Raw genomic sequence first — 18,025 nt, forward strand, 5'->3', positions numbered from 1 at the left:
GTAGTGCTAGTTTCTCATTTATATCTCATTTATTAAACCAGTTAAAAAACACAGAAAAGCCAATTAATTCTAGAGCACGAGCAATGATGTAGCATGAATTCCAGCTGACAGCTGCATATTGTCTTTTGATTTGCTTAGGGCTGAAAAAAAAAAACACTTAGAGATTTCAATTATTTAGCTTCAGTTATTACGGTACAAAGCTTCTGCTGTAGCCAAATTTTTATTGATTGAAGAGCAGAACGGAGCCGCCTAATGGAAGTGCTGACCCCAAAGTTATCTCCCCCGCTAATCCTGAGACTGAAGCTGTTTTACAGAGCAGCATGGCAGAATTAACGGTCCATGTTCCAAAGAGACACTGCTGCTTCTAGCTCTCATTTTGGTCCACATTGGAAGAATTATAATATCCTTTAGTTTCTTCTTTGAGGCCAAAAACATGCCTAACATCCATAACAGCCTCATTAATATGGGGAAGGTTTTGATTCCAAAATGGCATGTACTCAATTTGACAAGTGGCTGCCACATTCAGCATTCTGTGTTTCTTAAATAGGACAAGAGTCGATCCTCAAGAGTGTTGATAATTTGTAAGTGGAGGTTTAGGGCTGCTTGATTCTTTAAACATATTCTACTGTGAGAACAAAAGAGGCTGGAAAAGCGTAGGGATTTCTGCAAGGCCAAGGTGCCAAAATGCATTTAGTGGCATTTCTAATTCACACTTGTCAGTTAAAATAAATACCCTTTTTAATGTATCTTTATGTTTGTGTGTATTCATTTGTAATCGTTTTCCTGTCAGTGAAGAAGATGTCTTATTCCATCCTTTCAGCATCATGTCCAAATAATTCAGTCCACTTAGATCTGTATCCTCCTTAATTTTTTGTAATCCAGTCACATCTTAATATCTCGTCCTCTTCTCTTATTTTTTCATCTCCAGGAGTGTCCTCAGATCCTGCCTTCCACTCAGATCTATATCCCTGCTGGAGTTATGAGGCCGATTACCCTGCTCGCCCAGAACCTACCGCAGCCTCAGTCTGGACAGAGGAACTATGAGTGCATTTTCCACATCCAGGGCAACACGCATAGCATTCCGGCTTTGAGGTTCAACAGCACCAGCATACAGTGTCAGAAGACCACAGTAAGACTAAAAAACACAGATACACACACGTTCATGTGCACATAGGCTTCACAGTTGAATCACAACAGCTTACAGATGAGAAATCTCTTCTAATGTCTGGCTAAGGGGCTTCTTCATTGACTGATTGCCTTCTTAGCCAATCCTCATCAACTATGTCTCTGCTCTGACCAACCCCAGCTGTTCAAAGTTGTCAGCCAAAGTGGTTTAACCATTAGGAGACCTCACAGCTGCTTAGCTACGCCGAGGAAAAAGAGAGACCAGCAGTTATAGACTGTCATGTCACAGACTTCTAAAGCGAGGCGTGTGGCCACAGGGACTGACTTACGCAAAGCCGCCGTGTCTTTTCCTCACTCCTGCCTCTTAGCCCTCAGTCAAACTGTCCCCGCTAATAGGGAGCAAGCATTTCAGCAATGTTAATTTCCTCAGCTCCAATCAGGGCATGAGGCAGAGGGGAGGCATTTTAATGACACCAATTATGACTTACTTAATGAGACATATGATTAACATGCAAGCTGCAAACCACCACACTCACTCACAGTGATAGGTCCTATAGCAAGTTCTCGCCGTTAAAAGAAGCAGGACCCAGTGTATGGCTTTCGCAGCCGCATCTGTCGTCTTTTCTTCGGTCTGTCACACACTTGTCAGGGGCTCTGGGTCATTTAGCCGGCTGCCGCATTACTGCCGGGATTGGAACACATCGCTGATTTGCGGCTACTCGCTGCTTTTGAACTGTATCCAGTCACCCACTTCCTCCCCACAAAAGGAAAGATTGAGCCTCAGCATTGTGCCCCTGAAGTCATTCTCCCTCCGATGTCAGATGGTGACATGAAAATAGTTCCGGGCATTTTATTAAAGTTGATTTCCAATTTGTAATGATGGCTCCTGCAGTTCCTTTGTGTTATGGGGAGATAGATTGTGCGTATTTAGCTGATTGTGTGTCTGTAATTGCTTCATGCAAGGCATTGTTATATTAGATCTAAATATTTGGGTTGATATTACAGGTTTTATTGTTTTGTTTTGTTTTTTTTTGGTGTATTTTTTTGTCAAATTTGTCCTCAGTGACCTGACTACTTGAAAGCCTATTGAATAGTGAGCTGCAAAAGTAGTAATTGCTATACATGTTGAATATTTGAATAAATTGGCCAAATTCAGAAGCACAGTTCCTTTGCTAGAAGCATTCAGGCTTTTACCATTGAATTGCACCATATGCCTTCTGGCATGGAGAGACCCTTTCAGAGAAGCACTGTGGCTTCAGAAACTACTCAGGCCCATTCACTTTTTGCCCAAGCTATTACGTTTAAACAGATAAAATGGCTATTTCTGCTCATCAATTCACACTCAATAATCCCATCCATCCACCTGAGATGATATCATGTTTTAAGACATCCTTGCAAATCAAAAATCAAAATCTCTAAAGTGGCCAAGCTGTGACCTTTTACTGATCTCCAGTTTGTCACGACAGCCAACTCTATGTAAAGCCATGGTGGTTCCAAACCTTTTCCATTTTGCAAATACATTTTATTTCTTCCCTCATCCAAGCAAAGAGTAAATATTCTGTGGCTTGAGCCAGTCTCTTATCTCCATTGCATAGGCTGAACCATTGTGGCTGATAACACTGGCTTGAGTGGCAGTTTATTCTGAATGCCTCAGCCCCCGCTCAACGGTCCGGCCATTATATCGCAGTTATCTAGCTCGCCCAGTCTTACTAGTAGGTACCAGTTAAATCTGAAAATTACCACTCGCCAAGCCAGTGCACCTTTAAGACATTCTGGAATTCAGTACTTACCCAAGCAAAGAGTTTTTTTAGTTCATAATGCACAGCGCTGTCCACAGAATGTGCTCATTTTATAAGTCAACTGTGAACCAAAAGCTTGCAACAAAAGAATGTGAACTTGCTCATTGTCAAATCTACATGCAGGTAACTCTGTGACTCTGGTCAGCCACTAGCTCTCCCTCATTCTTTTTCTCTAATACTGTTCAGTCGATGTGTTATTAGGACCAATCATCTTGGTTTGAAAAGGTAAAGACCCACGTGATGCCCCTGACAACAGTTTCAGTGACACTTGGGTATAAGTTAGATTTTTAAACTTGCTAAATGGCCGTAAAGGTTTTTGCTTCATCATGAATGCTGATTGATTGCCATTTTAACTGTTCTTTATTAAATCAACTAAACAATAGCATGTGCAAAAAAGTTAACGATCGTGAAAACTTTCAAAAGCCACTGAATGTATTATAACACCTTTGCCTTTAAAATGTCACAGAATCTATTGCTTGAAGACCAACTATTTTGGTCGGCCTTTGTTGGGTTTTGTGTGTGTGCTGAAAACCTCCCATACCTCTAAACACCAGCACTTACTCCAGGAAATAGCTGTGTGCAACTTGCATCCCCATCGTTTGATATACGCACACACACTCATTACTACACCAGTACCACTGCTGAGAGTTGCTGACGTTGGAGGACAGAGACCTTCCTCAGCAAATCTCAGATTCACTAGCAAGTCCAAATGGATGCACACGCACACATATGCACATACATCCATTTCTTCAGTCCTCAGTGCACTTTAATGTTCGATAGGGGGCAGGAAAATTGTTGATATAGGCCTGGACTCAACTTTGCAGCTGCTGGAGTGTGTGTGTGTGCGTGTGTGTGTGTGTGCGTGTTCGTGTTCCCACATGGGCACATATATGTTGTGCTGTGAGTAAGCCTCCTACTTCCACCCCCACCCCTTCTCAATGTCAGGTGGGACTATGATAGGATCCAATTAAGGGAGCTGTAGATAAAATGATGATGAATAGCAGTGGTGTGGTAGACTGACAAACACACGCACACACACCTGGTAAACCACTAACATAAAAAAGAAGATAGCACAAAGACAAAGAAAGAGCGAGCCAGAGAGGAGGTGAGGGAATTAGGAAAAGACAATGACGATGCAAACAAAGAGTGTGAGTGGATGGAAGAGAATGAGGGACGAAAGAATGAGAAAATAAAGAAACACAGAGGGGAGGAAAAAAAGACTAAGCTTAGCAGGCAGATTAGGGGAACAAACAAATGACGGAGAAACAGATGGCGAAAGAATGTATGTGGAATATAAAAGATGTGCCTGTCTCACAGAGGGAAGTTGAAAGAAAAGGAACTCATGATCCATGCAGACGTGAAACTGTCAAAATTAACTTGAACAACAAAGAGTAGAAAGACAGTTCCTACAATAAGGACTAGTTACAAATGTACTCATCTGTGCGGTACCTGTTCGAGAGCACAGTTGCAAGGCCAGTTAGTCCTGCAATCTTGTGTCACACCCTAAGACCTGTTTTAAGTAAAAGACTATCAAATTGTATTATGCAAGTATTTTTCCAATGTAAAATTTATAAAAAGTGACACTTCCTGTGTCTCTTGTGACTCCCACAACAATACCAAATAATGCTTTTTAAAGTTCAATAATCTTTTGTGTTCTCTTTTAATAGTTCTGTCCACTATATTGGAGAATATATATATATATATATATATATATATATATATATATATATATATATATATATATATATATATATATATATATATATATTATATGAGAAAATGATCCCTGTATATTCATCATACCCTGTAATATGACACAGTATTTTCACACATTTCTAAGATTGCTATATGAACATTATGTCTGTTAATTAGTGCAACTTCAAGAAGCCAATATAAAAATACCATCATGGTATTTCAGCCCAATTGTAAATGTTTGTCTTGCCTTCTCTTCACTAGCAGTTTTATAAGTAGCATTCAGTGTGTTTTAGGGAAACGGAGCAAAATAATTAATACAGTGTCTCACGATATAAATTACAAAATCCAGCTATGATTGAGAACCTGTGCAATGGTTTTCATTGTATTCAGTATTCTCAGGAGGCAAGTGTGTGTATATGTATCACAGCTGGCTGTGACGGGGACAGTAGAGTATAATAAATCACAGAGAAAATTAGCCAGCAGTACATGTACACTCATCCATTCAATCTTACTGTCTCTTTGTGCATTATTTAGCTCCTCACCAAACACTGAAACATCGAACTTGCATACTCAAATACACCAGGGACACATAGTATGCATGGATGCACATCGGGATGCACAGAGGAAAAACACACACCAGCATACACATTCACAGCTACTAACATATAAGAAGCATGCAAGCTGTGTGGATGCCTATTGGTTTGTTCATGGACACACACATACGCACGCACGCACGCACACGCATTCTCTCCAGGGGTTTGGAACCCCAAAGTGAAACAGACATATGGAGATTCTCCACATGATCCTCTTCCTAATCATGTGGAGCAGACGAAGACTGTAGCATCAGCAACAACCAGCAACCTGCTTTACATGATTTATTACACTGACACACAGAGGCTATCTAATGCTGTGTGTGTGTATGTCTGTGTGCGCGTGTTTGTGTGGATGAACTTCCCACTGTAAATCCATGCATCTGGCACTGGGTTTAGGAGAATGACAGTGTGTTGTTTGTTTGTGTGTTCACTGTCTGCAAATTGGTCTAGACTTGGCACGAGTCTAGACATTTTCTAACTTTCTCAAACATGCTCCATATAACACACCAGTGCTGCACATAGATACACTACACAAGTGTATTATTTCTGCTATTCTTCTTCCTAAAAGGTACATTTAAATGTATAATTCATTCATGCAAGTGATGAAGACTGTGTCAAACTCATAGGTTTGAAGCCAGCGACTGGAGCTTCTCTTTGGTTGCTTGTTGGAACGGAATTTAAATTTTTAATATTCTATAGATTTTTAATGTAACAGCCAACTGAACTCTGTAGCTTTTCCTAATGAACAAAGGCTAAATAAAAATGGATACTTGGTGCATCTTTTAGATTCGTTCACCTGAAGTCATTTTGATTGGCTAGAGGTATGACCTCCACATTCACCTTCTAGCCAATGGGAGCTAATAAATAAAAACGACATAATGGCCGCCACAGTGTCCATCAGGTAGTTAATGTTTATAGTTTGCTTCTAACGTCCTGTCTTTTTAAAAATAACTTAAAAACACCGTGGAGACTGAGTTTAGTACTTTGCCAGCACGGCAGCCATCACATTAACCCAGAACAAAAGTTGTGTTTTCTTCTTCCTCTTTTTACTCCCCAATCAGATTTATCGTGTGACCCTGTGGTGAAAGCCTCACTGCAAGATTAGGAACCGCTTGACCATGTCAGTCACAGCATACACAATAATTACATTTTGCCCAGCTGAAGCCACAAAATGCAGCACCAATATTAGCGACATAATAAAGTCATGAATGGTAATATAAGCATCAGCCACAAGGGCCAATTTCCTGTAGAATGAGTACTTTTACTTTTGATACTATAAATACATTTAGCGCCTCATTGAATTGAAATAAATGGGAGCGAAATTAAATTGGAGATTTGTGTGAGGAAGCGTGTGCTTGTAGTGTATTTTTAACACACACACTTTCAGGTATCCGTCAACATGACTAATTACATGGGGGTGACCTGCACATGGACTGGCACACATATGCACACAGCTCTCCCCCTCTTCACCAGGCAGCTGCTCTGTTTTGTTAACATCGGCATTTCTGGGTTCACACAGACATTCAAGCACGTCCACACACACACCAGCCATATCTATTCATACAGTCCATGGAGACATGCAATCCATGGAGACGATTCATGTAGCAAGAGAATAAACGAGTGCAGGAGCAGATAACGAATGAACCCGAGCCAGGCTGGTGTGTTACTGTAATGAGGCCAGGGACGGCTTTGTGCTCACCTTGTACTTTTTACACCTCCTCCCCTCCTTTTTCTTTTTTCTCCTCCTGTCGCCTCCCCTCCCTCCATTGTCCCCTCTCAGTGCCCCTCCTCCCTCCTAGACTCTCTCCTGGTTTACACTCTTCTTCCTTGCAGTGTCCTCTACTCAGTTTTGTCCCACTTGTTTTCTCCACTGCTCTTTGTCTCTCCTCTACCTCTTTTCCTCCTGTCACATCCTTTACCACCTCCCCTTCCCTCTTCTCATGTTCTCATTCACCTTTCATTGCTGCCCTGATCTCCACTCTTCCTTTCCAAATTCCAGTCCTCCTGCTTTCCCTCTTATCTCGTCTTTAGCTGTCCTCCACTTGCATCCGCCAAAGTTTCCTCTCTGTCCTCATCTTTTTTTTTCTCCTCTCAGTTCCTCTTCTCTCTTCCCTGGGGGGCACACTATGAGTTGGCACAGGTAGATTAATTACATGCAGTGACATGGAGGAGCTGGCCAGAGGCTTCAGTAATGACTCTGATTACTCATCTCAACCAGCTCCAGGTGATCAAAGGAGAGGCCCAAACACAGGCATCTCTCAGTGGGGGGAGACCAGTGTTAACATACAGTCATCAACCACTACAAAATCTCTAACATCGCCAGTTGCCACCACTGTTAATACCTATACCTACACTATTGACTGATAGTCAATAACTGTTCAATTAAATGCAGTGAATCAGGATGTACACGAGAGAAAGCATTTCAGCTGCAGGTCAGCAAGACAAAGAATTCAAACTTCTAATCTCCAGCCCACTTGAAGAATTGCTAGTATGGAAGAAATCCTAGATGGAAGCCAAAGAGGTAACCCAGAGTGGGATGGCTGAGAGACAAAAACATAATTAAATGCAAGAAATGTGGAAAACATAAGCATGGATAATAAATCACTGGAACAAAAGACAGCAACAATTCCTCATTAAACATAGAGAAATGCATTGCCTTTTTTAAGGGGATTTAAGGTAAAGCATCCAATGTTCTCAGTCAACAGTAAAGTAAAGCTGAAATAGATTTCCTATTTATTTATTTTTATTGCTAGGTAGCCCATTTGACTGTATTTTAGTAAATACCTGCTCATTAGCTATAGTTTGATTTCAACCAATGTAAATGTATCACTTAGGCCGCATTGCTCCTGCAGGGGTATGGCTTTTTTTATTTTTTATAAAAGTCAATGTGGAGGCAATTGCTTTGGCAATGTTCCATAATTAGATGTACTTCTGTGACAAAGTCATAATGATGATCTCTGTCATTTTCAAAAGGTGGTGGTCTAATTTTGGAATAAAGCTCTTTTCTTGGGTCTCAGTTAGACTCCTGTCAATCACAAAACTTTAAGCATACTGTTACAGAGAAAATGAAAAACTAGACGGTACCTGTGAGCACAAATATCACTGCAAAATGTCACTGAATTGTTGATAAAACCTTTATAGGAGCTTTATGGAGATATTATGTAAAAGTGTTGCACTCACAAACGAAACTCTACAGTTTGATGAAATGTCTGACTGCTCCTAAAATAAGATTGCCTGCTTATTATGCCATTGAGTGACTGTAATCTGTTGTTACCACCACCATAGTTATGTCCCACAACCTGCTCCACATGTTAGTAGGCTCAGAAGGTCATTGTTTTGTGATAATAGTGCTGGAAACCACACAGATGTTTTTTTTTTTTTTTTTGTCCTTTCGGCTTATCCCGTAAGATGCCCTTCCTTACGCAACCCTCGCCAATTTCTACCGGGCTTGGACTGGCACTGCACAGCTGGGGATGGGAATGGGCTGTTAGGGGTTCAGTCTCTTGCCCAGAGACACTTCGACATATACAGTAACTGTGCCAATAGGCAGTATGTGGCCTACCAAACCATACGTTTGGGGTGATAACGGCTAATAACTGACCATTCAATGGCAGGATAATGCCATCTTTAGCTCATCATACATTTGAGCCTGGCTGTGCCTGTAGATGCTTAGTCGTGTTTATGCTTCAGCAACAAGCATTTGACACTGCGAGGTTGAGTGATTGTTCTAAAATGGTTTTAGCTTTACATCCTCACTAAAATCCCCCTTTCTGCTACCAATCTGCCTCCTTTGCTATGGCTTTCTTTTTCCAGTATTTAACCAACCTCCAAATAACCTTTTACTCCTAAGTGTCACCAGGACGCGAGTTAGACAGTGGGTGATGCGTAATTTGACTGGGTGCTGCTGTGTCACGGTGTCACAGTTGTGTCGGCGTTGTAAACCATGTGACGCCATGAATAAAGCATGATGTGGCGGCCAGCTGGGTGGGCAGGGACTGACAAGAGAACAAGCTCACCCAGTGTTTTGGTGACAGCACACAAGTCGAAACTCTTAAAGTTTAATGGAGGCCACACCGCAGAGAGAAGAGGAGTTGTGTGTGGGCATGTGTGTGTGGGTCCTGTGGTTTCACTGAGGCTACTTGCTGCCGTACACAGGCCTGTAGCCAGTGGGAAGTAATAGCAATGCTAATAAAATCAACAACCTACCTCATGTGTAATGGATTAGTGTCACACTGAACTAGTGGGAAGGGAAAAAGACCAATCAGCCTTTCCTTAGTGTCCAAAGAGGGTTTTGGTTAAATCCCTCTGCTGTGGAGCTGCTGACCTCCAAGAATCCTGTGGTTTATCACGGCTCCTCTCAGCTTCCTATTGTCTCAATACAGATCCACACTTCCCACGTTCCTTCATCTGTAGCTGCTTACAATGTTGCTTTTCTTTTTTCTTTTTTTTTTTACTTGTTCCTCTTGTTTATCTGCTTCCTTCGCTTTTATTTGTCTTTTGTCTCTTTTTCTTCTTTAGGCTGACTGAATTGGATGTGAAGTTACACCATATGTAGCTTTAAGAGGTTGACACATATATTAGTAGCTTATCTGTTTTGCTGCTGTGCAAACAACCCCCAGTAACCGTGCCAGTTACTGATTCTGTCTGGCTTCCAGACTTGCTAAATAACTGATAAAGATTAATTCTACTGCCCTCAAACTGGTAGCAATAAAAGCTTTTGTTGATGTGAAGTAGTGTTGGTTTGAAGCAACTTAAAGCACTTGGATAAGGTTACTTAACAATGAAGCCGCTAAACAGGACGTGTTGACTTTTCCTGTCGTGCTTTCTTTTAATCATAATCTTAATCATTCCCACCAAAAAATGGCATTAATAATGCATGGATTATGAGATATAATCTGTATGCAGCATAAGACTTTTGGGTACCAGATGAGAACATGTTCTTTTCTCCAGCACCAAATACCTGTGCTTTTTTGTTGATCTTGATTTCCTCCCACCTACTACTTGGATGCTGCCACACTTCTGGAACTGGAAAAAAAGTTGCTAATTCATGTTTATTTGTTTTTTAAAGATTGGCCGACCTTAATTTGTCAGTTTCAAGTGTGACGGTATAGGACATTAAGGGACAGTATAAAACAGTATGGGACAGTATCCAACATATTCCTCAGTATTGGAGTCAGTGGAGTCACAGTGGAGTGGAGAAAACTTTTGAATGTTTCATTTGTGTGTGTGTCTGTGTATGTGTGTGCGTGTCTGTCTCAGGCCCCATTGCCCATATGGCATGGTCAAACCCTGTCTACCAAATCCAGCGTGTCAGGGAGCAAATTGGAAATGCCAATTTCACTTTACACTGCTCCGTATCTTATCTCTCCCTTACCCTCATCCCACCACTTAGCTCATGTGTAAATGAATAGGGTCGTCTCACATGTCTGCCAGTGTCTGATTCTGTGCGATTTTACCGCTCTCACCACCTCACCGTCTTCCCGTCCTCTCCCCATCCTTTCCCCCATTTTCCTCTCATCACCTATTCCATCCTCCCTTCTACACTCCTCACCTCCTCTCCTCCCAGCCCATCACCGGCTCCATTCTTCCATGCTTATTCAACTGTAACCTATGTGTTATTTTTCTACATGTATTTATGAAATGTGTCTGTTTTGGTTGAATATGGGTTTCTGTATGCTTGGTTTGCTGTCTGCAATGAGCAAGCTAAGTTCAGCTAAATCACAATGCAAATGAAACAATATCTCATACAATTCTCAATTTGCATTGAATCTATTATAAATCTTTCATGTCTTTCTGTGTTTCTCTCTGTCTCAGTATGACTACGAGGGTAGCGACATCAGTGACCTACCAGTTGACCTCTCCGTGGTGTGGAATGGAAACTTTGTCATTGACAACCCGTTCAACATTCAAGGTAGAACTTTCTTTTCTTTTTTTTTTTTTTTTTTTTTTACTTTTTCTTATCTTTCCTCCTTAATTCTCACTTCTCAAATCGGTGGAGCTTTCAGGGATTGTTGCTTGGCAGAAATTTGAATTGGTCCTGCTTGTTTATCCTTTCTGTTACGATTTTCTGTGAAGCGCCATTTGCAGGTTTTCCCCTTCACAAGAAATCTGTAATTTCAGTCTCTGCACAGTGATCAGGGAGGAAGGTGAAAGTGTAGAATCCGTTTTGGAAAATCACGATTCTTGTCTCGGGGATAAAAGAAGGGCAGAGGCAGAGATTGATGGATGGCAATGAAAACAAACAAACATTCAACACAGAAATTAATAGGGATAGATGTTAGAGAGGAAGACAAACAAATGGAGAAACCAACAGGAAGACAAAAGGATGAAAAACAAGAAAGATGGGTGGATGACAGGTTGATAAATGCACTATGTAATGGTGGGGGGTAGATGAGAATAAAGGGACTGATAAAGAAAAACAGAAAGCGACATGGAGGGATGTAATTTATTATTTTTAATCACTATTTGTGCATGTAGTGGAAAACAATTACCAATTGTAAATTCTTTACCAAGTGTAATATATTGGCTGGTGAAGGCTAATGATTTTAGACGTCCAATTACACAAGATAATATAAGTCTTGCAATCAAGTGTGTCATACAGGCTTTTGCTCTGTATTCTCACGTCCACAGTTGGATTAACTAACCCGCCCTACTACTTTTTTTTTTTGTATGCCATTCACTATCCATTTAATTCTTAAAATGACACACATACACATGACACATGCACATTTTAATCTCACATCCTTTTTTGTTCTATCTGACCTCATTTTGATAAATGTCAGACATACAGTTCATTTTGCAGATTGCTTGGAAATTAGTTGCTTATCGGTCATGACCCAGTTCTTCTGCCGGTATTATTTTTGCTTAAAATGTTAAGGTTTTCTCTGCTAAAAGATCATCATCTCTGGGGATTTAACAATTCTGCGTTTAGCATGTGCTAAGACGTAGCGTAGGTGCCATAACAAAAGAAATAATCCCATTTCTATGCATTAAAGTAGATGGATCCTATTCTATAATTGTGAACTACAGTTGTTTGACTGTTCCTAATCTGTTCCTAATTCATTTGAGCACTACAGAGCTACGAGTGAATGATTGATTGGGTACCAGTATCAGCATTCATTTACTAAGTCTAGTAATTATGCACACCCAGGTTGCTGATGCAAAAGTGATTCTGTTCAGAATCACTGAATGTTGTCAGCCCTGTATCTTGTCCTATGAAACTAAAAGGCAAATGACATTTGTAGTGACATTTCAGTGCACGAATATGTTCTATTGCATCATAAAGTATCGCTTAAACAAATTAAGCAACACTTTTGTTACCACAAAGCAAGTTGCAAGGACATGGTTGGGGGTGGGTGGTGGGCATACAAAGTGCAGGGCTGTCATCATAATGTTTGGCTCCGGAGTTGTGTCTCTGGTTAAGTTTAGGCAACAAATCACTTAGGTTATGGTAAGAGGAAGATTGTGGTTTTCATAAAAAACAATGAATGCAGTGTGCGTGAAGTTCGGTGAGCGGCTTAACCATGATAAACACTAAATAATGCTGCAGTCAGAAAAACTGAATTATGTACTGCAAGACTGATTTTTGGCCTCATGAAAATACATTGTGCTTTACTCGATTTATTAACATCTCAAGTATTAACGCAGTTCCGACTTTCCACTTATGTTAAATATGAGCATAACCACAACAGGTTACCAACAGGGTTGGTTCTCAAGTAATTACGTTTTATTTAGTTCAGTTTAATCTTGTTCTTTTCTTGTGAAATGGTTTCTTCTTCTTCTAACTTCTTACGATTTAATGCTGCGATTTAAAGCCTATAAGTTTTTCCATATCATTTGTCTTTGTGGAACTTCATAGCCAACTCTGGTGCACGTAAACTTAAACGAATAGTCAAAGTAAGGCTGCAGTGAAAGAGTTACCTGAAAGTCTGAATGACTTCAAGATTAACCTTCCTGTAAACATTAAAAGGTATTGATGTATAATTTACCCCAGTTATTAAAACTCCTCCAGGATCGTATTGAATTTGGTGACCCCCCTGCTTTTGCATAATAACATGATTGGCTAAAACTTTTAATTTGTCAATTATCTGCATTGCCATCAGCCTCATTTGTGCTTTGTAGTTCGTTCTACATCTTGAGCTCTCACATCTAAGCAAGTTAACAAGTTAAAACGTGAATCAGACCACAGGTGTGAATGTGACCTTCGGTTTATGTGACCAGCGATCTGCATCAAATTTAATTACCATTTAAAAGTCCACGGCCGGCTTTAAATATGGCAGATAGAACCACCTTTATAATAATAAGATTTCTATGGTTTTGCAGGTAATAGTTACAAATAATTTTTTAGTTATTCTGAAAGGTTTCATGTACTGTAATATAACATATAGAGCATAAATCATAAGGCAGTGTGTGATTCCCAGTGAACTTCTCTTGGCTTAGTATCTGACATTTCATAATATCTAGGAAAATACAGTCAGACTGGAAATGGGACTGGAATACAGCAAAGAAAACATTGCTCCCACTATTTAAATACACAATCCCCATTGTTGTAATACTCAAAAGTTGCCAAATTTCCATCGCAGTTCACTTTCGCTCCTGTGAACTATGAAGAGTTATCTGGCTGATTTGGAGCAAATAAAACTTGGAACAAGGCTTTTGACATCCGTGTTGCACATATGAAGTTTTGTACAGCCAAGTTATCCAGATAGCTCTTGTCAGAGACCCTGGGGATGTGTGCCGCAGTCAGCGCTTTGCATGTGTCAGCATGGTGCTGAGCTCTGAGAGTTGCAGAGTGTGAAATCCAATGATTTTTGAGGCACTGTTTTTGACAAGGAACATGACAAGTGTGCTACTTTGTGCAGCAACCAAACAGACTCCTAGCTACGTTATGAGAGATTAGTATAAATCAACAAGCCCCCGCCCTCATATTTTACTGAGACCATAACTGTTTGGTAACTTTAATCATCTTCCCATTTTCCAGTGATGATATTTAGTTTATTGTAGTCATTGTGATTATGTTAGTTAGGTATGGTCAGGTCTAAAACTCCTTGAAAACATGCTTTATGAAATCATTCTCGCTCTTATAAATCTCATAAAGACCCTCTCCTCCTTTTTCTCACCATTCTCTGTTAATCCCTCCCTTCTCTCTGCGCCTTTTTCTGTTTGAATTGGAGCTGCATTATCCGTCTGTGGCAGAGCCGCTCTGCGCTGACCCAGCTTTGCCCCGGTGTAAAGTGGAGATGTTAATGTTAATTAAATCATTCATTTGGTTCAGATTAATTAGCATCGCGCTACTTTTAAGCTGAGCCGTAGCTAATCAGATTAGGGCGAGAGAAGGGCCGAGGCAGGCAGATGGATCCAAAAGAAGCTCGCTTTGAAGTCCGGCAGCCGTCTGTCTGCCGAGGAGGCGGAAGGAGAGAGGAGGCTCTCTCATTTTTTTTCCCCTCTCTCAAGTTCAGCTCATTTTAAATCTGTTTATGTGGTGTGACGGCAAACCAACCTGCCTGCAGGTTCTGGCAAGTATTAATGTAGATAATTATGATAGAGATTAGCAGATGACAAAGGGTAACACAACAAATCAAAACTATCCATTTGTGAGTATGCTTTTCTCTAGTTTAGTATTTGCACACTGGACTGTCTGGTCTCTGTTTGTTTTTCACATTTTTTCCAACATGTTCAGATACTTTCTTTGAGAACCCTTCTTGTCTCTTTCTTACCATCTTTAATTTCATAAAAAAATCCTTTTTTTTTTTTCTAACAAGCTCAGCCAACAGTTATCTTCCCCCTCCTCCCTACTTCCTTTCATCTCCCTCTCATTTAGCTTCTCAGGTGTTTGAGGATTTAATTATTTTTTTATCTTTTTTTTTTACTGTTTGTTTATTTTTTATTTTTTTACTTTTAATGACTTTTTCCACTCTGCAGAGTTGAGGGAACGGTTTTACACACAACAAATTATCAATTCCCTCATGGCAATAGGAGACATTACCTGTTGAATTAATTTCTGGAATATCCCTCTAGGTTACTTGTTCATGTTTTTTTTTTTTTTTTCTCTATTTATCTGTGGAAACAGTTACTCTCTCATCATCACAGCCTCAGAGTGGCAATGATCACCTGCTGACGGTTTAAGTGGGTGATTAACATTCATTTATGCTGTTCCTCTGCTCTCCCTCACGCTTGCAGACACATAAGCTCCTGATTATTTTTTTGACTTTTTTCTTGTCAACGTTGCTTTTTTGTTAATTAATAACTTAAATAAATGAATAATATAAGTAGTACTCTGAGAAGTAAAGTTTGAAAGTAAAGCAATTGTACAGGCTTTTCAATTATACCAATTATACCTTGTTTTTTATTTTTTTTTTTCCAAATTGTGATAAAATAGAGTGAATTTTTGAACTATCACAGTTGTCATGGAAGCTAATAGTTCATTCCTGGTAGTAAATAGATTTTAAAATGGCCATTTGTGCCTAATTTCTCTATCTGCCATCCTGTCACGTAGCCATACACCATCCCTGTCCTTTCCAGAGCTGCTGCAATAAAAGCATGCAGGGTATAACTGTAGGCCTACTGTACTCCAAAAGAAAAATCAAAGCAATTGTTTGACACTCACAACAGTGCAATTCGTTCCTTAGAGTGACGACTCTGTGTCATAGATGGACAACACAGTTAGCCTCTGTTCTGCTAGCTATAAGCTGCTAGCATTTTCTCATAGAGGGACACAACTCTGAAAGTCTAAGACATGAAATAATTATGAATCAATTCCTATCAAATTTCTTGTCTTCTGTCTTCTTGTCTTTCAACCAGCCCATCTGTACAAGTGCAGAGCGTTGCGAGACAGCTGTGGGATGTGCCTGAAGGCGGACCCCCGCTTTGAATGTGGCTGGTGTGTTCAGGACAAGAAGTGCTCCCTCAGACAGGAGTGTACTGGCGGAGGAAATTCACACCTCCCGCTGCAGTTGGCTGAAGGTGCAGGGTGGATGCACGCCACCTCTGGAAACAGCCGCTGCACACACCCGAAGATAACTAAGGTGAGTGAGATTACGTATGAGTTTCTCAGTAGGGTGTCTGAAATCCCCACTCTTTCATTACTCCCTATACTGTGTAAAGTACACTAAGTAATGAGACGCAAACTCACCCGCTGAATTTTCTAGAGAACAGTTACCAGGTAGATGGATGAAGTGACCTCTTTCACCCAGAACCCAGAGTGTGTTCCAGCTCACAGAAAAGTCCAACTTTTTAGAGATTTTTTTCAGAGATCACGTGATACACCTAGTTTCATGCTACACTGGGAATTGATGTGAACTAGCATGAGCCACGACCTTTTTCCAGTGGTCAAACAAAATATAGCGATGCAAAACCAAGACACATCGCACATTTATCATTTTCTGCACTAACACACTTCATTTGGAGTTCAACCCTGGAGTCAAAGTACTAAAAGATTAATGACCCAATTAGTATTTTTTTCACCACATTAAACCAAATGATCTGCGCTCTCCTATGGTTAATATTTAGATCATGGATTGCACCTTTAAAAAGTCTGCAATTTTGTTTTGATTACTATTAAATAATTTATTGGTTTTACATCAATATTAATGGTAGAAAATAAAGTGACATAATAACCTTCTTAGCACTATATATCAATAAACCAACAAATTAAATGCACTATGTCAGCTCCCTGAAACACACATTGAAACTGCTTTTACTGAATCTGAAATCTTAGAAAACACGATGTCAGGCAGACAAGTCAGGAGTGGAATCACCACTGATGGGACAGAAAAAAAATCTGACGTTCGCAGTCGGCAACAACCAAAAGAAACCCGTATAATCACACTCCTTCCACTTTTACAGTTCGAAAACCGCCTGTAAAGAAAAACAGTGTGACTTCTTTGAGTGCCACATCATAATCTCGTCAACTCATAAGAAGTGTAAAGTCACCTGCGGAGATCCAAGGCTGGCGAACCTTGATAGGCAGTTGCATCAGTTCTCTTTGTTGAAGCCCCTGTGGTCACGAAAGCCCTACGTGTCCTGAACTGAGAATGAAATCTGCTCTATTTTAATGTGTTGCTATTAAAACACACACACACACATGTTGGGACCTTGTTCCTGCCCTTGGCACAGAAATCGTTTTATTACTCACTGTTACATCAAACTGCTACTCTAGAAGCACATAGACGTTTGTTTGGTTTTGCTTCTGTCTTTTAGTTATATTTGTTTGTATGTCATTGTCCCTCTGTGTAGGTTAGTTTCATTCATGTTTTTTTTTTTTTTTTATATTTATGCATATTTGGTTTTGGATTTTTGCTTTTCATTCAGTCTACCTTTTCTCATTTAGAGCAGAGGCATGATCTGTTACTATTCCCACTCTGTATGTCTCTCTCATTTATCTTAGCAACTGTGCATTTGAATCAAACCCAATCTCTTGATCAACCCTCTTGATTAACTCTTGATTTTGGCTAAATGTTGAACTCTTTGAGAGGATAGGGAAAGTATTATGTGACAGAGGAGAAGACAGACAAAAAAGGCAGATGGAGGATGCATTTTCTGCACTTCTTCTAGTTTGTTCCTTCACAACTTGTCCTGGTCTTGTCAGTAAGCACTTCTGATGTAGTTTGACAGCATAACACCCTCTGAAATACACAATCTGTTGTTTTGCCCTGCTGCTACACTACTCTGCGTGTATGGGACGGTGGCTTCGCACAGTCCATCCACGTGAATTTGCGGATGCTTGAAGCCATGTTTGCTGTGTGTTTTAATAAAGGTTTCCGTTTGCAAACAGAAAACATCTACATTTCAGTGTCAACACCTTTGTGGAGAATT

At 40.2% G+C, this 18,025-nt stretch overlaps 1 protein-coding gene across 3 annotated transcripts in view; it reads left to right on the forward strand.

The window, feature by feature from the left end:
• LOC137139671 (plexin-A1-like) overlaps positions 1-18,025 on the forward strand; it is a 236,566-nt gene that overhangs the window by 156,029 nt on the left and 62,512 nt on the right. For all 3 annotated transcript variants that reach the window (XR_010916376.1, XM_067527252.1, XM_067527253.1), the window contains exons 10-12: positions 929-1,129; positions 11,027-11,123; positions 16,013-16,236. Coding sequence is in view for 2 of the 3 variants with exons in the window: in XM_067527252.1 (XP_067383353.1) it covers positions 929-1,129; positions 11,027-11,123; positions 16,013-16,236 (522 nt within the window). In the remaining variant the exon portion in view is untranslated. The remainder of the gene's footprint in view (positions 1-928; positions 1,130-11,026; positions 11,124-16,012; positions 16,237-18,025) is intronic.

This window comes from Channa argus, chromosome 13 (genome assembly GCF_033026475.1).
Source record: "Channa argus isolate prfri chromosome 13, Channa argus male v1.0, whole genome shotgun sequence".
NCBI lineage: Eukaryota > Metazoa > Chordata > Actinopteri > Anabantiformes > Channidae > Channa > Channa argus.